Here is a 23623-nt window from a genome sequence, read left to right on the forward strand (position 1 = left end):
AGATGAATGGATAAAGGAAATGTGATATATATATAATGGAATATTACTCATCATTGAAGAAGAATGAAATTATGGCAGTTTGCTAGTAAAGGGAGGGAGCTGGAGAATATTATGCTAAGCAAAATAAGTCAATTCCAAAAAGCCAAAGGTTGAATGTTCTCTCTGATATGAGGATGCTAATTCATGATAAAGGGTTGGGGGCTAAGGGAGAATAGAGGTACTTTGAGTTAGACAGAAGGGAGTGAATGGAGGGGAGGGCAGGGGTATGTAGGTAAGAAGGATCTAGAATGAATCAGACATTATTACCCCATGTGCACATAGGGTAATAATCATCAGTGTGATTCTACATCATGTACAGCTAGAAGAGTGAGAAGTTGTACTCCATTTATGTATGATGTGTCAAAATGCATTCTGTTGTCATGTAGAACTAATTAGAACAAGTTTTAAAAATCTAGAGCAGGCTTTTAAAAAGCTAGTTTCTTGGGCTTCCTTCTCCAAACGCCCATTTCTCCTCTCATAGCAAGGGCAAAGATCCTTAAAACTACCCATTAGAGAGTTCCAAGTTAATGGAAAATTTTGAGAAACATGAAGGGGAGCAGTCAGTCATTGTTCAGTGTCCTCGACTGTCCCAGGCATTATTCAAAATGATGAGCCCTTGAATGTATTTGTTCCTGAGGCATGAAGAGGGCCAGTGAGCCATGAGGCTCTAAAATAACCCAGTGCCCTGTGGCTGCAGCAGTTTTACCGACAACATGGAGTTTGCTGATGTGCCCGGCATTCTGAAGACAAAATCGCCATTTGCCCTCTGTGTCTTTAAAAGTCTTTCCTTCTGTTTTCAACTTCACTCCAAAGTACAATTTCAAAATAAGACCTAGAGGAGTGGTTGGTGGTGCCCTCCTCTGAGTCCAGCTCTGACTCAAGTCTGCCTCACTTACTAACTCCGAGAGTGCGGGCCTCTTTGGCCCTGACTTTCCTCCTGTGTATAATGGGGATCATGGAACACAGTGTCATAGAGCTGAGGTTGCAAGAGTTCTAGCTCAGTGCCCAGCAGGGAGGGCACTGGGGTTCACAGTCACTTCTTCCTCTCTGCAGAAGGTTAGTGAGTCCAAAAGATAGTAGGAGATGGCTCTGAACAGTGTGTTTACATGTCCTGCTCCCCAGGAGAATGTCACAGAGACACATTAGGAACAGAGTGTTCTCTGCCCTCTGACAGTAGTTTTCCATAATAGAATGGGAGAAAATACCACCCGAAGCAGGCTTCTGTTTGCCCGGACACCACAACGATGTGTAAAAGGACTTAAAACTCCTCAAAAATATTTCTTGGGACTTTTCAATTTGCATGTGAGTATGAGCTTAGAAGATGAACGTGTCCCTAACACCTGCCAACAGCCGTCCCCTACTCCATGTCAAGAAACCACTAATGAAGTGCACGGGAAAGCCAGACTTAAAACTTTTCAAGGCAGGTAAATTCAAGGCAAACATTTCTGTCTCTCTCCTGAGTGGGCTGGGCACGTTGATACTGGCACCAAGACGACAGGTATTGGGTAACGGCATGGAAATGTTGGCCAACTGGAGCCAAGCTCTCATTCTGGGTGATTCTGTGGGAAAACAGCCTTAAATTCAGTTTTCAAAGTGGATGCTTTTCCTCCTTGTTCCTGTTCCTAGGCCAACTTTTTCAATGGGGGAAAAATACCGTAATTATTAAAATAAATCAAAGTGTTTTGTACAGGACTAGTATTGTTTTTTTTTTTTCATAGATTTACTGCTTCATATGATTAAGTGTAGACCCTTACTAGGTATGACCACCATATTTTTCTTTTGTCTTTGATTTATGTGAGCATTTATTTATTCACTTAGTCATCTCAGAAGTTCATGCAGAGTGTTTACTATGTTCCAGACACAATTTTTGAATGAAAAATTTGGACACGCAGTCTGGCAAGTACATACAAGTGAAGTTATGGAGAAAATGGTTCAGAGTGCTAGAAACCACACCTTTCCCAGAAAACTCAGCCTATGGGACAGCTAGACCTGTGTATGAAAAGGGAATACAGTCATTCTCTCGGGTTCCCTGCAGACACCAACATCCCTCAGTATCTGGAAGAGTTTGATTCGAGGATCCCTGCAGATACCAACATGCATGGAAGCTCAAGGTTCTTATACTAATGCTGTAGTTTTGTACAGACCATGCACATCCTCTATATGCTTTAAAGCATCTCTAGGTTACCTATAATGTCTAACACCTTGTAAAGACTATACAAGTAGTTGTTATACAGTACTGTTAGGAAATAATAACAAGAAAAATATCTGCATATATTCAGTAGAGACACAATTCTTTTTTCATAGTTTTGATCTGCAGTTTATGAAATCTCCACGTGTGGAAACTGCAGATACAGAATGACAGCTATAATGGAATAAAGTAAGCATATGTGTTTTTGAGCATTTCCTCTGAGGAATTCAGAGAATAAATTTCATGCTAAGGGAAAATCAGTCACAATCTGGAACAGTAGACTATTTCATAGTAGACCCTATTCACTGCTTTATTTTTCTATGCAGGGCTGGATGCTAAGGACCCAGGAATATGGGCCTAACCACCGCTCCCTATACTTGTTGTGTCCCCAACAGTTGTGTCATCCTGACCTTCCATAGCCACCTTACCCCCCTTGACTTATTATTCCAGCAAATTTAAATGTAGTTCCACAAAACAGTCACACTGTTCCATACCTCTCTGCCACCACACATGTTGTCCCTCCTTCTGGATTATTCTTCTTCCTATTTTTCCTGCCCCCTAAATATCTGCTCCTTCTTCAAGTCTCAGTTCAGGATTCTTATCCTTCAAGAAGCCTCCCTAGGCCCCTTTGCAGCCATTCCCTCCTCTCTAGCACTTGGAGACCTTGTCATACAAACACACCATTGAGCTACAGTTCAATCACATAGAACTACAGTTCTTTGTGTATGCACTTTTATTTCCTATTAAACCATGAAAAAACTGCATGTGCCTCAACATCCTCGACAAAGTGATGTTTTCCATCAGGTGACATGACCCCAGCACCAAGGAGATGTGTAGCTGGAGTCTGTCAAACTGAACGAACCATGCAGGGGTATTATAGTTCTTGTAAGGTGAAGGATTTGGTGAGAAAAGGAAAAACCAACCAATATTCGCTGAGCACATCCTATGTGCCAGGGACCCTTTTATGTGCTGGGGTTGGAACAGTGAACAGAACAGACACACGTGCCTGTGGTCACAGAGACTGCAGTCTGTCCTTGAAGCTGGGTGGCCATGGACTTAGCTGAAGAGTCCACTGCTGGGAAGAAAAGGAGAACCCACATGGAGATATTTAGCAGTCTTTATCATACTATTCTGGCTTTTTTTTTTTTCTGAGTTTAAATGGGATGTGTATTTTTTATCTTTCAAAAATGGTAGACTCTAGTAATTCTGGGTTGTTTGCTTGAAATGCATGTGTTAATTTTGTTGCCTGTGTTTTCTGAGATTTTTTAACAAGCTGCCTCATTTGTGTGTGTGTGTGTGTGTTTGAGTGCACATGCACGCATGTATTGGAGACAGGGAAAGGCCAACTTTCAAAGAACGCATTCTTGAAAGTTCCTTCACATGATAAGCCTCAGAGCTAGGTAGATACAGTAGATGTCACTCCCCATTTTACAGATGGAAAAACAGGCGCAGAGAGTTCAAGCAAATTCATTAAGATCATAGAGCTCACTCTTAGAAGAGGTGTGTCTCCTGACCTTGTATTTTTTATCTGATGAAAGGATGTGCTTTGTTAAATAGTAGATTCAAGTAACTCAAGACCAGTGGGTCACCAAAATATTTACTGTTATTTTTAGCTGCAGTTGTTTCCAGAAGCAGTGAATCAAAGCCGACCTTCCTGAATAGAGCCTGAACACTATTTCACCTTTCTTCTGGTCCCGGATGCAGGGGGCCACGTTGAATTTCCATTGTCACTACCGTCCACTCATAGATCCTGGGGCGGTGAGGCCCTCCTGTAGGATGGCTTCATTTAGCAAGGCCAGTCCCCGGGCTGTGGCTTTCTCTGTGGTCACTCTGGCTGCAGTTCACCATGACCTCATGTTTCACAGGTTCCACGTTTTGCTGTAGCATTGCCCTGCCAGGCTCTAGGCTGACTGTTTACATCGGTGGCATCGACCCAGCTGCACCATTAGGCAGAGCTGGGCTTCCTCTTGGGGCTTCATCATCCCGTCCTGTTCCAGCTTCTCCACCCAGCTCCTCCCTAGAGCCCTCGCTTCTGTGTGAGGACGACTGCCCTCACGTTCCTGAGTCCTTGCCTCTGTTCTCGTCACACACGGTCAAGACACGCAGGAAGCAGGAATTCTCTGCTGCACTGGAATAGAAAGTGGAGAATTTCAGAAATCGAGAGATGAATCATAAGTGAAAAGAAAATAAGCTTTGGGAGTTTCTGAGCCTCAGGTTCCACAGGTGTAAAATGGGGATAATAATAGCTGCTTGAAAATCACTACGAGGACGAGTTCCATCTGTAAAGTATTCAGTTGCGTGCGAGAATAGGTTTTCCATAAGTGACAAACAAATTAAAACAATATATTTTCTTCTTTTTCTACAACATTTAAACTTTGGGCAGCACTACTCAAGGAAAATGAAAATATAACCACATGAAAACTTGCACATAGATGCTCACAGCAGCATTGTTCTTAATAATTGAAAAACAAAAACATCCAAATGTCTACTAACTGATGAGTAGATAAACAATTTGGAGTTGTGTCCATACAATGGAACATTATTTAGCCATAAAAAGAAACAAAGTACAGATACATCTTACAACATGGATGAATCTTGAAAACATTATTCAAAGTGGAAGAAATCAGACACTGAATCCATTTATGTGAAAAACTCTGAATGGGCGAACCCATAGACATAAAGTAGAACTATGTGTTAGGGAAGGAGTGAGGCTGATGGGTATAGGGTTTCTTTTGTTTTCTTTCTTTCTTTCTTTTTTTAATCTATTTTTTTATACCAGGGATTGAACCCAGGTGCATTAACCACTGAGCTACATCCCCATCCCCTTTTTATATTTTATTTAGAGTCAGGGTCTGGCACTAGGTTGCTTAGGGTCTCACTAAGTTGCTCAGAGCCTCACTAAGTTGCTAAGGCTGGTTTTGAACTTGCCATCCTCCTGAGCCACAAGGATTACAGGTGTGCACACCACGCCAGGCTTGGGGTTTCCTTCTGAGGTGATGAAAATATTCTGGAACTAGATAACCAGTGATGGTTGTGCAAATCTAATATCCTTAAAACCACTGAATTTGAAAAATTAAAAAGTGAATATGAGATGTGTGTTACACATCTTAAAAAATCTGTTATTTTATTTTATTTTTTGGGTACGGGTCACAGTAGTGCACACCTGTAGTCTCTTCTACTCACGAGACTGAGGCAGGAGAACGGCTCAAGCCCAGGAGTCCAAGGTCAGCCTGGGTGACCAGCAAGACCCCATCTCAAAATTAAAATGTCTGTGCCTTAGTTTCTATACAATGGAACAAGATACAAATGGTGTGTGGGGGAGGTGTGTGCCTGCATCCTTCCCCCCAATTCTGTTTTTATTGGTGGTCAAGAGACTTATTTAGACTTTGCTCATCCTGTGTGTTTGTCTTTCTTTTTCTAACTGAAGATGGAATCTGTGTTTTTGAAAACAAAGAAGTGACATTTTTGCTATCCTCCCAGCCACACTTGGAATATTTAATTACTGAACTATGTACCCTGGGCATGTGCAGATGGATGGGCCTTGACTGCTAAGAGCCGAGATAATGTGGTCTTTGTGTTGGGTCCATGGTTTCCAGAGAGGCCCTGCCAGGCTGGAATATTTTCATAGCATTTCAACCTAAAAGTTCTTGTAGGTTATAAATAGACTTTTATCTCTAAAACCTGGATAGCTGGTTTTTCCTGAGACAACTGGAAAATGTAGCATTTCTGGGCATGTATTCTCACATGGCAACAATCAGATGGGGCCCATAAGAGCCTGCCTCACACACATTAGCTCATACATGGTCCATTCCGCTGCTTTATGTTAGCTAGGCTGGGCCTTTGTGGGCATTTGACATGAATGGAGAAAATTCCTCCGAAAATACTCATTTATTCATTAGTCAAACTCATAAGCAGTGAGCCTGTTCTGTACAGTAAACTCTGTTAGGTCCTGGCACAGTTCCTCTCCTCGGGGAAGAGAGTCTGGTGATAAAGAATAGAACCAGTTAATCACAATACATCAGCAAGTTCAAGGCTGGATACATGTAATTACAGATACGGGGCATTCAGCCTAGCCCAAGTGATCTGGAGTGAAGAGCACTTCAGGGCTCCTGGAGAGAGTGTTCCTGGGTCCCACTGGGGCCTTACTTAGCACCAGCGCTTCAGTTCTTAACCAGGGAGGAAGATTTCCTGAGGAACTCCACATCCACAGAGGGAAGGTAACATAATTGGGAAATCCACCAAGGAGGAGAGAAGGGGAAATGAAGAGTGGGTAAAAACAGGTGGGAAAAAGAATAAACAAGGGACGAAGGAGAAGAAAAACAGGAAAAAGAGGCACTTAGACAAACGAGGAACAGATTGGTCTTGCTCAGTACTGCTCCAGATACTTCTGCAGAATTCTAAGGGTTTCAACTCCAAGGGAAATCTTGCTGAGGTCAACCTAAGCCAAACCCTGTGGGGAGTTGACGAGTCCTTCCGTTTTTCTCGTTTGGTTTTCTGCTGGGATTTTTCTATCTTTTGCTCTGAGATGATCATATTGGTCATGCTGATTAATGTCCTTGACTGGGTAGAGAATCTGACGGGTGGTTCCTGGGTATCTTCTCTCCGCTGGACAGTCCTGAAGGAAAAACTCAGAGTAGAGGAAATAAAAATAATACCTAACTTAGCTGATCATAGGGCTTGAAAGGGGGGTAGTACATGACACAGAGAAGTTCTTAACACAAAGAGAAGAAAAAGATAGCCAGAATCAAAAGTATCATGACATGGTTTGCTTGCATTAAGTTCAAGTTCATCCTGATTTTATTAAAATGATATTGGGTTTATGAATCGCTTGGTAACTGGACGAGCAGCAATGTTATCATTAGGAAAAATTCCCTCCATGCATTTCCAGTATCAAATACCTCTGTTTACATCATGCTCACCCAGGATTCAGGTGCTATGTCTGTGATCTTTTCCCGGATGAAGGGGCACCATGAAGAAAGACGTCGCCAGAGTGAGAACATTTAATGTATTGGTGAGGAGGTTTTTCTGAGAAGCGAGTTTTTCTGATTTTTTTCATTCATTAGGAAGAATTGTAACTGATCCACTTGGTGGGATCTAGGAAAAGGTGTTTACCTTTCAGCCGCCAAGAACAATAAATAAATTATCACAGGCTGCTTATAAATAATTTAGAACAAACGGAAATCCCAGACCCTAATTCATGTTCACATCTTTAACCATATCCATGTCTAGTTTCCACCCAGCTGATGGGTTCTGGATCTCTAGAGCTCTACCCTGGCACCAAGGAGCAACAATTAATGGGTGTATTCGGCCCAGTGGTGGAACACACCTGTCCCCTGTCACATATGCTTCTGGGCAGGTGTGTGTGTGTGTGTGTGTGTGTGTGTGTGTGTGAGAGAGAGAGAGAGAGAGAGAGAGAGAGAGAGAGAGAGAGAGAGAGAGAGAGAGAGATCAGACACAGGATGGGACTAGATGGTGTGAACTTTCTTGAAAATGCATTTCACTAACTGTTTCCATATGTGGAATAGGTTTAGGTGAAGTTCTTTCTTTTCTACACTGATGAGTCTTCTTGCTGGATGAAAACAAGAGGCCTTTAAGAGGGTTTGAAGACTTAAGTTGGAAAATTCACATAAGCCAATTTGCTTGTCATGGGGGGAGTTGTCCAGGCGGTGACTAACTTTGTTGTTCATTCCATCACCATTCCCTTGAGCCTCTGGGGAACCAGGTTCCCAGGCAGCAAAGACCAACTGCTGTCTGGTGTTACCAACCTCCCATCAACCACAGTCCTGTTGTTCGGTAACGCCAGAGGTCTAGATTTTCTGGGGAGCCAGGGCAGCCGAGAACATTCCCTGGGGCTCCGTGTAGATGGAAGTGATCGGGAGCACCCTGTCCTCAGTCTCTGGGTTCCCCACACTTTCCAATGTGAGTTTAGCCCTAACAACCTCAGCTGGACTTGTGGCAAAAATAAACGAGTCAGTTCTAATTATTTAAAGTTGGCTATCAGTTTAAGAGCCAAGACGTAGGAATGAAAACTGACTTTTTGGAACAAGGAGAAATGTCAGTGATTTTAGGCTTTGCCAGATAAAATCTCAAATTTCTTTGGCTCAGAGTCATCCATAAAACCATGCCATCCTGAAGATGAGCTTCTTCACTGGTGTCTGTGCACTTTCTTCCACCCACCAAGTGACAAAGCACCTGTTAGCCTGGGATCTTCATCTGCCACCCACACATGCTACTGATCACATTCCTAGTATGTGTTTACCGTTGTCCTAATTGAATTTTGGAGCCAGGGCTCATGGGCCCTTGCTAACTTACACAGTTAGAGATGAGAAAGAAGGGGAAACAGGAACTAGAAGAGGGTCAGAGAGGAAGCAGATGAGCAGCCTCAGGGGGAGAGGTGGCCCACACTTCCCTCTGGCTCCATGTACCTATTTGGAGCAGATCTTCCATTCCAGATCCTACTCCAAAGAAGCCAAGCAGGGGCTGATGGACAGACCATATCAAGGTCAGAGTTCCCCTAAAATTAGAAAAGGGAAACTGTTCAGTGGCTGGACAGTCCTGGCTCTCCCTGAAGGATATCAACCCAACATGATTCAAAGAAAACTAAACACAGTTCAAGAGCTGAGCTCTCCTTGCCCCCAACCCAAGTCAGAGAGACCCAGGGAAGAGAGAGGGGAGTGGAGTGTGAACCCCTCCAGCTTGGGAGATTTGAGGCAATGGCTGAGCAATCTTAGCCTCTCAGGAGAATATATTTTCCACAGTTTGGAGGTGGAGAAGTGCAAGATCAAGGTGCTGGCAGGTTTGGTATCTGGCGAGGGCTTGATCTTACGCTTATAAATGGCATCTTGTGGCAGGAGCAGAAGCGGTCGCATTGCCCTTGAGGTTGACCTCATGATCTCCTAAAGGCCCCAGCACTTAACACTATCAAACTGGTGATTCAGTTTCGACATGAAGTTTGGGAGGACACGCTTAGACCACAGTGGCATGTTTGTGTTTTCACAGACAGTGGCTTTCCAGTATGACTAGTGACTGTAAATCACTTGCAGATCATCCCTCCAGATGGTCACTTCATTGATTTGCTTCAAGGAGTCATTGGCGACGTCTGTTCACTTTCTGGATCTCTTTCCTGGTCTGACAGAGAAGAATGGCAGACCCGAGACGGCTCATTCTTCGTGGGCACTGGATGGAGCTTTCAGGCTGAGGGAGGAGCCAGAGTGCCTCAGCTTCTCCCAGGGGGTCCACACACGTGGGTGCCCAGCTTGCTATCTCAGTAGAAGAATCCACCTCAGCCACAGAAGCTTTTGTGAGCAGCTGCTTGTAGAGTCTGTGGCAAGACAGGCACCTCATTGTTGTGCTGTTCTGGAAGGCTCTGAATATCAAGCCCTTAATGTGATCCTGCTGTTTCCCCCAGGGAGCTCACATCTGGGCCTTGGGTGATTCTCTCTCCAACCCTCTGAACAGCCCAGAGCCTGCATGTTTTCATCATTATGTATTCCAGCGGAAACACATTTTTTTTTTCAGAGGGATTGAAAGGCAGCAGTAGAAGCATCTGCCTGGATTTCTGGATTTTTTTGCCTTTTGCCAGGGGAGTCAAGCAGTCTTAGTGAAGGCTGCAAGTCTTCCTCATGTCTGGGGTGGTCCAACACTGCCTTTCCCCCTCTGGGACCTCGAGTTGGATACTGCACATCAAAGACCAGTAGGGATCCCTTCTGCCCACAGCACCTGGAGGAACTGCTCATACCCACGGAAGTTTGAGAACAAAGAGAATCTTAACAATTCAGGGAAGTAAACATAGAGGACATTTTCTAACTCAATCAAGGGAGTGTTTTCAATCTGTGCTCCTATTTTTAATGAGACACATGCATATTCCAAGCAGCTAATTTCCAAGGATGTTTGTTGACAGTGGATACTTTGCAGGTTTTGGAGTTGCTTAATCTGTGCACGGGAAAATATATTTCATCTAACAAGACCAACGTTTTTAGATGGATTAGGAAATGCACCAACATGTAGGGAAGGCAGAGAGAATTTAAGTCCTTTGTAATGAAGAAACAGTCGCCAAGAACAATAAATAAATTATCACGTGCTGCTTATAAATAATTTAGGACAAATGTAGAATTCTGATGAATTTTGGCTAACACGGTAGTCAAGGTTTTGTTTTGTTTTTATTTACTCTTACTCCTAATATTTTGAGTGAAGAATAACATGCCTTTGGGCTAATTCTCCGTTTCCTGAATTGTTCTACCTGCTTCATGTCGTGAGACCTGGGGTTTGATGCTCACAGTGCTCTGCGTGGCTGCCTGTGACACTGGACATTGGCAGCTCGTTGCTGTGGATGAGATTCTTGCTGACAAGCTGTGCTTCCTGGTCCAATCACAAGTCCCTCCACATTGCTTTCTGGACTTTTTCTACCTTTTCAGTTGCTCGGTACTCCTCCCTACCCTGTCTTTGTCCAAAGGTGCTCACCTGGTACCCCACCACACCATCAGCATCCACAGCACCATGCCCTGGGTCTCTGTAAGACTCCCTCCCTCCTGGGCCTTGTAATGAGAGCAGCTGGTTCCAATCCGATTTCAAGAAGAGACTTGAATGCAGATCAAAGTTGGCCAACTAAGTCACCTCTTAATGAGTGTTGCTAACATGACTAGTTTTAATTTAAAAATTTACTTTACTAGGTAAGATTTTCAAGCATTAGTCACACATCTCTAGCTACCATTTTTCTGTCCTTTATACTCAAGTTACAGTTTCAAGTTACTTGGTATTTTACAAAAATGTATCCCCTATACTTGGAGTTCTGTGCTTTGCTTAATATTTTTTTTTCTTTTGAACATTCCTGGACATTCATTTTCTTAAGGATTTTAATTACTTTTGGAGTACAAACTCAAGGGAGAAAAAGCAGAAACGCTGTTGCAGACTGGGTTTTGCAAAATCCTGTTCCTGACATTGCCATATATAGATAAGTCCTCGCTGCTCCCATATCTTCTTGCCCTTATCACGGCACTGCTCTCCAGGGGCCTGCCACCGCTAATCCTGATATCTGTCCCTCCCTAAAGGAACCCGAATTACCAATAAGATCTGAGCATTTTCTCTGCCTTCTAAAGGTCTCAGTGACCTCTATCTTCCTGTGACTCTTCCTTTTCTGTTTCCCTCCCTCCCTTCCTCCATTCCTGCCTCCCCCCCCCCAGTTTTATTTAATGCTGAACTTCTAAAATGGATTTGAATTTTGTGATATAATTTGAAAATATTTTTTTGTTGTTTTAATAAATGAGTTAAGCCCCTTTACCAGTGATCTGTTTGTTAAATTTTAAGGTAGAATAGTAACAAGTCTAGTGTACATTATTCAAAGGCTTTTGAAAGATTATTTTGTATACATGATGGTAAATTTAATCCAAAGCAGACAGAAGAAGATGGAAATACTATTTTGATTTTCTCCTGACATTTATATCATGAAAACCGTACAGATGAGATATTTTGATGTGACCTGAAAATTGACTTGGAATGAAAACAAAACTGAATTATTGCTTAAATTGAGGGTAATTGTTAGTGAAGTTAAAAGTTGGATAACTTAAAAGTAAAACAAATAGAAAAATTTCTAAGAAGACTCATTAAACAGCTCTAGGGTAGTACATTTTATGCTCATGCTATAAATAAGCATAAAATGCTTCTATTGTAAATGCTTCTATTATAAATAAGCGATTATTTATTAATACAACCACTTAGGGTCATTCTGTAATTGACTGAGCCCTGTTCAAAGACCTAATGACACAAAGATGCTATTTATCATTACCTTTCACTTCAGAAATTCATTGTCTAATTTGGACCATGAGGGATTTATTTTCATATACATAATTAATTTTCCTCCAGAACTGGCTTTGCTCCTTTTAGTTAGTCTGGGGTCTTTTTGATTTCCCCCTTTCTTTGGATGACATAACTAAACTAAATTGTGCTTTTCTCATGCAGGGCAGCCACTGATCACAATGTGGACAATACCACCGAAATGTTCAGGGAGTGGTTGAAAAACGTACAGAGACTCTATCACTACGTGGAGTGGAGGCCGATGGATGAACCCCAGTGAGTAATGAAAGCAAACCTCGAAAATTCATCGCCCTTCCTCCTGGGCAAGTTCTCCAGCCACTGGTGTTTCCAATCTTAAGGACACATGTAATTTTTCATTGTCTTTCATCTCTGTGTCCTAATTACAAACACCTGCCATTTCTTCCTTGGACAGATCTTCATAACTCCCTCTTCCTCTTTATCCCCACAGCTGCCAGCCAAGTTCAGGTTTTCGTTAGTTCATAAATAAATTACTGCATTGGCATGTATTTTTAAATATTGCTATTATTTATTGATATTTTGAGTATATACTTCTTATACTCGAGCACATCTTAGTTTTTTCACTTAGCATGTCTTGGCAATTATTACACTATAATAATTAAGGAGCTTCTTCATTTTTTAGTTGCATAGTATCCATTGTATGGAGATACCATAATTGTTTAGCTAATACCCTATTGATTGACATTTAGGTTATTTCTAATCCTTTTTTAAAAAATTTCCAATCTTAACCATAGCAATTGATTAATTGCTTCTGTCTCCAAGTCATTCAGACTGTCAGACCAAGTTCCTAAAACACAACAGAGTTGTCTCATTCTCTATTTGGGGGATTTCAGTGGATCTCAAGTGCCTATAGAACAAAGTTCAAACAGCTGAGTTTTCTATTTAAGAGTCCATAAAGTTAGTATGTTTTCTGCTTCTTCCCAAAAGAAATTCTACTTTATCCAGAATGTTCCTTTTATGTTCAACTCCCAAACTCTTGCTGACATCGGTCTTAGAAGTGTCTATTCTTCTTTGTAATTGGCTCTTATATGCTAAATTACATCTACTACAGAAACCTATTCCTAACTTTCCAGTTATTAACATCTAGCTTTCCTTCAACAAATGGATCGCTTATTTTGTACATCATTCTTTTTGACTCAATGCAAGTAGCATTGTTAATTAACTATGCAACTTATATATTTTTTTCAAAAAAATTATAAGGTCTTTGGCAGGGGCTAGATCCCCTGCTAAACATTTTAAATCCCCCTATCCCCTGCCAATGCTATATTCTTGTCAGGCACTAAATTAATACTTTTTGGATGAATAAGTGAGTGAATAAGACCAATAATAAATGTACTTAAAACCTACTGTTGTAAATGCTCCTAAGACCACTACAATTCCACCTTAAGAAACTGTACAAACAGAACTGAATGAGTTGCCTGAATTTCTACCCAAGATGCTATTTATTGAAAGTCAAATTTGTATAACAACTATAATAAATGTCATTCTAGAACAAATTTGTTCTTTGTTCTCCTGGTCACTCCAATATTTAATATAGATCTCCCAAGTGTATGGTTTGTATATTAAACAAAATTTAAAAGTGAAGATTGAACACTATAAAAATTCTTAAACACCCATTTAAGGTTTCTTACAATGGCATTTGGCCTAATTTTTAAAAATTGCACATTGTGTGCTCATCTTGCATTCTGGTAATGTTCTCTGTAGCTGGATTTTGACTACACACATTGTATGCCAATATCAGAGTGAATTATATTAGCGAAGGCCTTATTCTTGGTAATGTATTCAGAAAAACAGGAATTCCACTGATTTTCATAGAAGCAGTAATTGGGGAAGACATTCGGGAGAACTCCTGTGCTAGACACAGTTTTATTAAATTTATTTGTATAGTTCCAGACTCTTTGTGACTTTTCAGCATCCATGTCCATAGCAGTTGAGAGCTTTCTGAAGGATTCCAACGGGGTACTGACCCACTTACTTGCCCTGTGGCCAGCGGGAAGTCTTGGCCTGGCTGTTCCGTGCATGCTGGTAGAAATCCCTGGGGCATGACATGTCTGCCCCATGACCTCACTTTACCTGGGATAAACTGATGTGCCAGCCTGTATGAAATCATTTACTGAGATTCCACCAAATAAACTCAACCTTTTGTTTTCCTGCCAAACTCATGTCTACACGGCAGCACATCCAAATTTATGTGATGGCAGGAGGTTGGAAAAAGTACCCAAGAACATGAACTTGGGGGTTCAGCTGCCTGGGTTTGAATTCTTATTGTGCCCTTATTAACTGTAACAGTGGACAAGTGACTTACCTATACCAGTACCCTTATCTGTGAAATGGGGAGAATATCAGGACTTACCTTCTATGGCTCTTATTAGAGCTCCCTGAAATATTTCATATAAAAACTCTGATGTTGTGTAAGCAGTTAGTTTTATCTCTCTTTGCTCCTGTTTCTTTGTGATATTGAGATGATAACTATAAAAATATCGCACTTCTAGGGTCGGTGGAAGATTAAACAACTTAGTAGATATAAAGATTTAGGACAAAACCTGGTTTTCAGCACTCAGTAATTATAAGCTATTATTATAATTCTTTTAGGTCTTATCCTGATGAAATTGGACCAAAGCACTGGCCAAGCTCCCGGTTTGCTCATGTCATGAAATTGCGACAGGCAGCTCTTCGAACTGCGAGGGAAAAATGGTCAGACTACATTCTGGTAAAAGCAGATGCCTGATTTCTTGACAACTGTTATCTAAAATGTGTTCAAATCAGTTGTCCAAAAACTAGGACCATTGGAACAATCAAAACAGTCTTTTTTTTGGGGGGGGCACTGCATCCCCCACTAAAAGTTGAAAGGGAAATTCTGGTAACTTAATATTGCAATACCTAGATTTCACTCAAACCCTCTCCTGATGTGCACAGCCAGGGAGTGAGTGAGCAAGAAGACTCCTGAACTCTTTAGTCTTTCATGTAACAGGCTTAAGAAACTCTGAATCTTTTAGTTCATGAGGAATGCTGTAGGCAAAGCAATAAAAATCATCTTAACTTTTGGGAAGAATTCTCAGAATAAGAGAAAATAATCATATACAAGGAGATTCGAATGAACACCTCCCAAATCATTCCCTTTTGTTTCTGAGTGATTGGGGAATGGAGTCTCTTCTTTGTTCTCCTTCTTGGTTGCTCCCAATTTTGTTGGCCTTTCCTGGGGACCTTCTCTCCGGGAAGAGGTCACCTCCCTTGCCTTAGGGCTTAGAGAGGTGTCCAAATGCTGGACTTGATAATTGGGAATCACTCTTCAGTGAACCTCTCAAGCTGCAGCCCTTCTCCCTGACAACAGCCTTTTTTTTCTCCACAAGTTCTTTGGGCAACTGTTTTCCAGAATAACATTAGGAATTATACTAATAAAGCAAAGCCAATATCGTTTTATTACATATATGAACGACTGTGAGTCTTAAAGGGGATGTCCATGTTCCCCACAGGCCCTCAATCACTCCAAAAATCAGCCTAGGAATTTGTTACATACACTTTTAGCACAAAAATAGAAATTTTCATAGGAATTTTCCAGTTGCACCAGCCGTATTTCTTATATACCTGTTTAAACATCATTGAAATACACAAATGCCAAACTGTAGAATTTTTAGTAAATAGACTGTCACAAGAATAAATGCTTCTGACTGTTTATTTTTTAATTGTGGTGAAATATCCACAACACAAAGTCTATCCTTTTAGCCATTTTTAAGTGTACAATTCAGTGTGGTCATTTATATTTTATGGTAGAATCTACTACACTGTCTCTGTAAGTGAATGTGTGTGAACATGAACTTCAGCCAAGAATGCAAATCAGTGTGAACACCCACCTGTGCTAAGCAGCCTGGGCTATTTGGTTAGCCCAAATAAGGGTTGATACGATGTACTTAGAACGAAGAGTCCTCTGGTAGCATCAAAGTAGCATTGGTAGATTTGTTCGGGGCCATTCTGGCATGACTGTAGAAAATTTAAATAGGTCTGCCCCTCTGTACCAAGAGTGGCACAGAGGCATGCTGGGATAGGCACTCTCCCTACCCTGACTTGGGGATTTTTTAAATTAATTTTTCCCATTGTGAAACCAACATAAGAACACTATAGAAAAACTTAAAAGAGTTTTTGAAAGACTCTTTAAGGGCCTGGGAGCTGTTAGTATCTTGTGCTTAAACCACTAAGCTGGGTATAAGTTGGGTCTGGGCCCAGTCTGGCAACTTCAGTTCATTGCTCGGCAGTTTACGCAGAGCTGAACACGTGGAAATTAGACTACACGTATTTTGACTGAGTGAAAGCCACCCAGCCGCCATGGGTTTCACTGAGGAGCATATGGCTCACTGCCCATTCCATATCTCATGATGCCCGGATGAGCCGGGTTATTCTAGAACCATTACTGAAAAGTACCTTCTCACCTGACGTGATCCTTCTCTTTCCCTAGTTCATAGACGTGGACAATTTCCTGACAAACCCACAGACCCTCAGCCTGATGATTGCAGAAAACAAAACCATCGTGGCCCCCATGCTGGAGTCCCGGGGCCTGTACTCTAACTTCTGGTGTGGAATCACCCCTCAGGCAAGTGTTTTGGTTAATGAGTTAAAGCTGTGGGCTTTACCAAGGCAGCAGTGGTGACAGCAGCCCCTTCGCCTGTCTCTTGTATCCTCCCTTGAAACACCATTGTGCCACTAGAGCAAGAGGTTTCGGGAAAGGAGGGGAAAACCAGATCTAACGCAGCAACCCAATGGGCTCTTCTGTGCTAAATAATCATTAAGAAAATATCCAAAGAGCTTAGCCTCGGAAGCTTCCAATTAACCAGTAGAGCATGCTGGGATTTGCACTCTCTCTCCCCTAATTCAGGGATTTTTTTTTAAATTAATTATTTCCCATTGCAAAATTAACATAAGAACACAATAGAAAAACTTAGAAATGGAAAAAAGTAAAACAACAATCAGAAACATAGAAACAATAAATATTCATCCCACCACTGCAATAACACAGAGATGGAAGCTTGTCTGTTTTTAATAACTCTATTCTCATCAAGTGGCTGTACTACAATTTACTCCTCCTTTCCCTTAGTTTGAGCAATGTTTAAGTTGTTGGCAACTTTTAGCTGTTCCAGTGAACATCATGAGGGATAGAAATTTTTCTGTGGTTAAAATTATTTTCTTAGAATAGCTTCTTAGAAGCAAAGTTACTGAGTCAAAGGGTGAAAACATTTTGTTGACCTTCTATATATGTTGTCAAATTTATTTCTATAGAGATCTAAGGATGAAAACTGGTAAGGTATCTTGTTTTTCTAAAATTCAAGTTAAAAAGACAAATTGAGTTTCCATCATTGCTTTTTTTTTCTGTAGTAAAATATTCAAAGGCTAGAGTTCTGGTGTGGTTAATGATGGGTGGTTATACTTATTATTCTTTAGTTAATAAATTAGAGATATAGATGATCCAAGCAAATATATGTCAATGTAGAATAAAGAAGTGCTGATGGGAAAAATGTATGTTAAATGTGTCCTCCTGGATAGAAGGCTAAATTTTGTCTTTCTTTTATGTTTGTTTTCTTTTGGAGGAGGAAAGAGGCCAGCAGTGTGTTGATAAGTGTTTAATAACTGGCTTTCCAGGGAGAAAACTCTAGTTGGTGACATTTGCCAATTTTTATGATTTAAATACTCCCCCTTCCATACATATGACTTAATTTTTGTGTGTGTGTGTGTGGTACTGGGGATTGAACCCAGGGCCTCGTGCATGTGAGGTGAGCACTCTACCAACTGAGCTATATCCCCAGCCCCTTAAATGTTGTTTTATTAAAGAAAGGGTTAATGAAACTGTAGTACAACCACTTAATGGCATAATTAATAAAAATAGAGTCATAAAGATACCGTTATTAAAATATATAAAGCTGCTTGCTCTCTGAGGTGTTAACAGAGAGATGAGGATTATCATGCTTTTGTTTTTTTGCGGATTTCAAGCTACCAGCACATCAACTGGTTTGCAGAATTCCTGGATATTTACCAATTGGTACCTCCAGTGCACCGCTAGATGAGGCAGTCATTTTTTGTTGCAATTATTTCTGCTAGTTCTAAGAGATTTTGAGTGATTTTTATTATCCATATGTCTTTTAGGGAGGCAGGAAGTTCAATTTAATTTCTTGGGAGAAAATGTAATATTAGCTTCAACTCAGTTAATAATCTGCACTGTTTCATGTGGCAGAATCACTTCAGGGTGGTTTTTAATGAGTTATGCTTTGTCACCAGCTCCTAGGGGGATGGGGAGGAGGTTATCCCAGTGGCCACAGTCTATTATTCCCTTCAATTATTAAAAGCAAATAGGAGAAACATGCTCACTCATTTTGCATAGTAAAATCCAATTTCGTGCCACTTAGGGCAATTATAGCTTTCCTCAGTCTATTTTTGGCTTTCTGCATCCTATTCAGGCTTCTACTAGGGTAGGAACAGAAATGACCAGTGACTTCATAAGCTCAAGGCAGGTCCTGGTCTCCAGAGCCTTTAAACATCCAAAACCAAATGACTCTGGTGTTGTCTGGCCAATGAACAGGGATTATTACCAATAAAATTCAATTTATGTGGAAAAGGAGACACAGCCATAGCCCCTGGCTCTCTGTGGGAGGCATATTAATCCTCCTTCTGTCTCTGCTTCCTTCCCCACCATCCTCACTCCCGGGACATTCACTGATTCATCACTGTCATGAATTTTCCAAGCTTTCACTCTGAGAATATTGTTCCTAAGAAGGCTAGAACTTTATAGTTGACACTAGTCCTTAACCCTTTGAAGAACCATTGTTCCTTTCATCCTGTGGAAGGCAGCTTGTAGGTTGCAGGGTCAGGAAAACCCAAAGAGCAAAAGCACAGGCCATGGTCAAACAGCGAGGAGATGGTTCAGATGACCCCAAGCCCTGGGTTTGATCCCCAGCACCACAAAAGGAAGAAAGATTCTATTTAATGCATAGGAACTTGTGTACTCCACAGTATTGTGCTCCTAGAGTGCTGGCCTTGTGGAACTTGACACATTCTTCTGAGCCTGCCATCACCTAGAACATATTTAAAAGTGCCTTTCAAAGCTTCCACTTACTTTTAAGTACGTTTCATTGACATGCATCTTCATCTTCCCTGGAGTAGACGTGAGCTTTCGTGGTAGTCCAGTTACAGTCAGTGCCATTGGCTTGTAGGCTCCTTGCCTCGTCTCTGCACTCCAAAAGGGCCAAGACTGGGCTGTCTTATTTATCAAGTCTCCACCATTTCCCACAGCGTCTGCATTAGAGCAGGTGCTCAGTGGCTGATGAATGAACAGTTGAGTTTGGAGGGCAAACAAGCTGTATGAGGCGAACATTTCTCAACCTCAGTGTGTTCAAAACCACAGAGCGAGAAGACTGTTTGCCCTGTGGACTTGCACTGGAGGAAATTTCCAATGGTGGATCCCCCAAAATGTGGAACTGTCTAAACTTTGCCAGAATTTCAAAAAAAAGTAACTGCATTGAGAGAAGACCCACTTTTGTATGTCTAAGTAATGCATATTTAGTTGAAAATATTAGCTGCAAGGTGATGAGCTCATTTTAATACTAGACAATGTTTGTTGATGCTTTCTTGATGCCGTGCATTATTTTAAACCCTTTCCAGTTGTTTTACTTGATTGTTACAGAAAACCACATGGAGTAGATAAGATCGTCTCCCTATTTCAGACATAGGGACATAGGCCTAGCACGTTTGAGTCACTTGATCCACACCCGTAGACACAGCGGCTAAACTCAGAAGTCTAACACGAGAGGCCGTGTGCTTCACGGCTGTGCCCCGCCACCTCTTAATACCCACACTTCATGTTCAATCATTAGACAGCTTACAATACACCTTCACAAAGTTATTAAATCAAGAGATATACAGGAATAAAAATGATTTCTGACATGGAGGCCCTTCAAGTATTGTTTTACATATAGATTGCATTTCTTGAGCTCATTTGAAAATTCTTAGGCCAAGATAAGACGACTCTGACAACTTTGGGGATTTCTTTGATGCTAGCAGATGATGGGAAAGACAAGTCCTGGGATCAGAGAACACAGCCCGCCTATTTGCTTTTTTGCAGGGCTTCTATAAACGCACTCCAGACTACCTTCAGATTAGAGAATGGAAGAGGACAGGCTGCTTCCCTGTCCCCATGGTGCACTCCACCTTCCTAATCGACCTCAGGAAGGAGGCCTCTGACAGGCTGACCTTCTACCCCCCGCACCAGGACTACACCTGGACCTTTGATGACATCATCGTCTTTGCCTTCTCCAGCAGACAAGCAGGTACTATTTGTGTTTGGTTTTACTAAACACTGCAAATGCCCAGCTCCCTTATCTTGTGCATCTTGTTAAAAACCCTCTTATTTCAATTAAAATAAATTAAAATGTCCTTTTCAGGAACTGTTAGAGGCAGTGAATTGCATGCAGTAACCTTATGCTGCTGTCCCTCTGAGCATGAAGGACCAAGAGCCAGGAATGGCCTCCACCCAGGAGCCCACTCTTGGTTGCTGAGTTGAGGGAAAGGCAGTGCTCACGGCATTGGGAGTCAGGGGAAGATGACTGGCGCTCTCTGGTGCTAACTGCTAACTATAGGAGTTCCTCTATTAACTGGGAAATTGTGATAGAGGCTCTAAACAACTCGGGCAGAGTTCCCAGACTCTAAGAATGGAATTTTATTTCTTCTCAAAAAAGTCTGAGCTGCTATTGTGATTCTGTTCCATGAAGTTTTCAGGGCCTCAGGTTCCTTTGATACTGCCTTTCCACCCTGCATGAGGCATCTTACTTGTAAGATCCAGGATGACTCACCACCATGGAGGCCCCAGCCATCAACGTGGAAACGGAGAGGGAGGACAAGCTCCATCTCTCCAAGGGCACAGTCCAGAGTTGAACAGAGCCTTCCATGTACATCTCCTCAGCCAGAACTTAGGAGGACAGCACCCAGCTGTGAGGGAGGCACAGAATGTCATCTGTATTCTATGCAGTCATGAGCCCCAGTTCTGTCACTCTAGGAAAAGGACAGAACAGATATTGGAGGCAATGGAGAGGCAAAGCTAAATGAGCATTTTGTGAATCACTGGGAAAGCATTTCCAAGAGAGTCTATGTGCTCTTTATTTTCTTTTTAATTTTTTACATTTTCACTTGTTATATATGACAGCAGAATGCATTACAATTCATATTACACATAGAGAGCACCATTTTTCATATCTCTGGTTGTACACAAAGTAGAGTCACACCATTTGTGTCTTCATACATGTACTTAGGGTTGGCAAGGATGTGGGGGAAAAGGCACACTCATACATTGCTGGTGGGACTGCAAATTGGTGCAGCCAATATGGAAAGCAGTATAGAGAATCCTTGGAAAATGGAGAATGGAACCACCATTTGACCCAACTATCCCACTCCTCAATCTATAACCGGAGGACTTAAAAACAGCATACTGCAGCAACACAGCCTCATCAATGTTTATAGCAGCACAGTTCACAATAGCTAAAGTGTGGAACCAAGCAAGATGCCCTTTAGTAGATGAATGGATAAAGAAAATGTGGTATATATAGACAAAGGAATATTATTCAGTATTAAAAGAGAATAAAATCTGTATGCTTTTTGAGAAAGACAAGTCAATAGGAAGGAAGGGTATTTTTCTTGTTTGACCTTCACATTGCAGTCTGGGAGGACATGATTCACAAGAACAGTTCAACAGGAAGATACCTAGCATTACTGAAGCAAAGCTTTACTACAACAATTCAGTCCTTCCTGAAAGAAGGCAGGGCCCATTATTAATGTGCCAGGAATGTGCCACTGAAACTTTTTATTTTTTGGCAAAAATGGATTTAGAAACTAAGAAGATGGTGAAATAAATCCACCGCAGCCATATAAATTAGGATGAAAGAGATTTTGCAAAGACCTGGGTAGTTGAGGAAGTTGCTGGAAGAGGAAAATGTTAATACGAGTTTAAGCTATAATTCACACATCACGCCATAGGTGTTCCACTCATTGGTCCCCTACTTTGATAGGAATAAAACTATTTGGCAAAAATGTGTAAGGCTGATTTTCCCACCGATTGCTAGAGCAATTTAGATACTTTGGCCCAGTGTATGCATTTTTTAGCCCTTCAGTCAGGAAAAAGCAATCCTTGGGTAGACTGGAAGTTGTCTTGAAGGTTCTTGTGTCCATGTTAATGGAAACTCCTTCTTTCATCTTGGTCTGTGATTTGCTTTGACTTCTCCAGGACAGAAGGCAGAGTCAGGGCCTTCCTGTTCCTTTGCCCCAGAACTTGAAGCAGGGATGTTCCAAGAAAGTGAGCTGTTGACAGTTACCATAATGGTCACTGCCTAACAGAGACCTCCTTTATAGCCACGTCACAGGGCATTATTGTGACATGTGCACTAAATTATCATGATATAATTTCTTCCACTGATACCCAGATGGTTGGGCTGGAACACAGGTTAGATAGGAATTTTTTATTCTGCCCTTTTCTTGACCTATTCACTAGGACTTGTTTATGCTTTATTGGTCCAACATCCCAAAGGCCTTTCCAGGACGTCGAAAGGAAGTATGGAAATTCAAAATTGTTTGGTGACTGGGGAGAAGAGAGATGGTGAAGGAAGGAGAGGGGAGCAACCCACCAGATTTTAATTTGGTGCCTAGAATTGTGTTTGACTGTTTGAGTTGGCCAGTTGAGATCTTTACATGTGACAGTATAACTAATAGATATGATGGTGGTGAATGCTGAGGGTCAGATTGGTGGTGCAGAGGCAAACGGGGTAGAAGTTGAGGCCAGAAAAAAATCAGTCATTTGGGGAAAATGAAAGATATTCCTGACAATCGTGTGGTTCCGAGGCAATATTTCACTGATCTTAAAGTATTTTCAGGAGCAACATGACTGAGCCTGGGAGTCACGTGCTACCCACAATATGTCTCTAGACTTTTCCTTTCTTGGGTCCAAAGCAAGGCACTTCCCCTCTCCCTCAAAAGAGTCCTGGTAAGAGATTGGCACTCTTTGGTTCTTACTCTCCTGAAGCTCCCTCGCTGGCGTGCCATGCATTGGAGCTTCATTGTATACGTGTGCAAAAGGAAGCAAATGATCTTTCTGTGCCAGGCAGGACAGTTCAGCCACAAATCCTGGTCCTACATCGTTCACCTCAGATTATAGCCATTGTCACATGTGGGTGATGAGTGAGAGCCACAATCCAAGATCTTTAGTGAGCTGGGCTTGGCTGCCTGTCCTGCCTAAGGAGACAGCGCAAGGTCATTGGCAAGCCTGTGTGGCTGCTCAGGCCAGGGTCAAGAGTTTACCTCCCATGTGGCCAGCAATCTAGACTCTGTCTCATGGCCACAGGAGCCATCCCTGGCGCCAGCCAGACATCTTCCAAATGTCTGCTGTGGGTCAAGAGGAGAATGACATGGGTGATGGGCAAGCAGATCTGTTCCCAGAACATCACTGGTGGTGATCAAAAGAGCCCCCTTATGTAGTGACAGCAGTCCTTCCTGATTAACAACTCCAACACGGAGCTTGTGAATCCTGGGTGGGTAGAAAGCACTTGG

General features: G+C 41.8%; 1 protein-coding gene across 1 annotated transcript in view; it reads left to right on the top strand.

Moving 5' to 3' along the window:
- Colgalt2 (collagen beta(1-O)galactosyltransferase 2) overlaps positions 1-23623 on the top strand; it is a 98019-nt gene that overhangs the window by 45757 nt on the left and 28639 nt on the right. The window contains exons 2-5 of the mRNA XM_048809853.1: positions 12182-12292; positions 14648-14765; positions 16506-16640; positions 20157-20361. Of these exons, the coding sequence (XP_048665810.1) occupies positions 12182-12292; positions 14648-14765; positions 16506-16640; positions 20157-20361 (569 nt within the window). The remainder of the gene's footprint in view (positions 1-12181; positions 12293-14647; positions 14766-16505; positions 16641-20156; positions 20362-23623) is intronic.

The sequence above is a fragment of the Marmota marmota genome, unplaced genomic scaffold (assembly GCF_001458135.2).
Source record: "Marmota marmota marmota unplaced genomic scaffold, marMar, whole genome shotgun sequence".
NCBI lineage: Eukaryota > Metazoa > Chordata > Mammalia > Rodentia > Sciuridae > Marmota > Marmota marmota.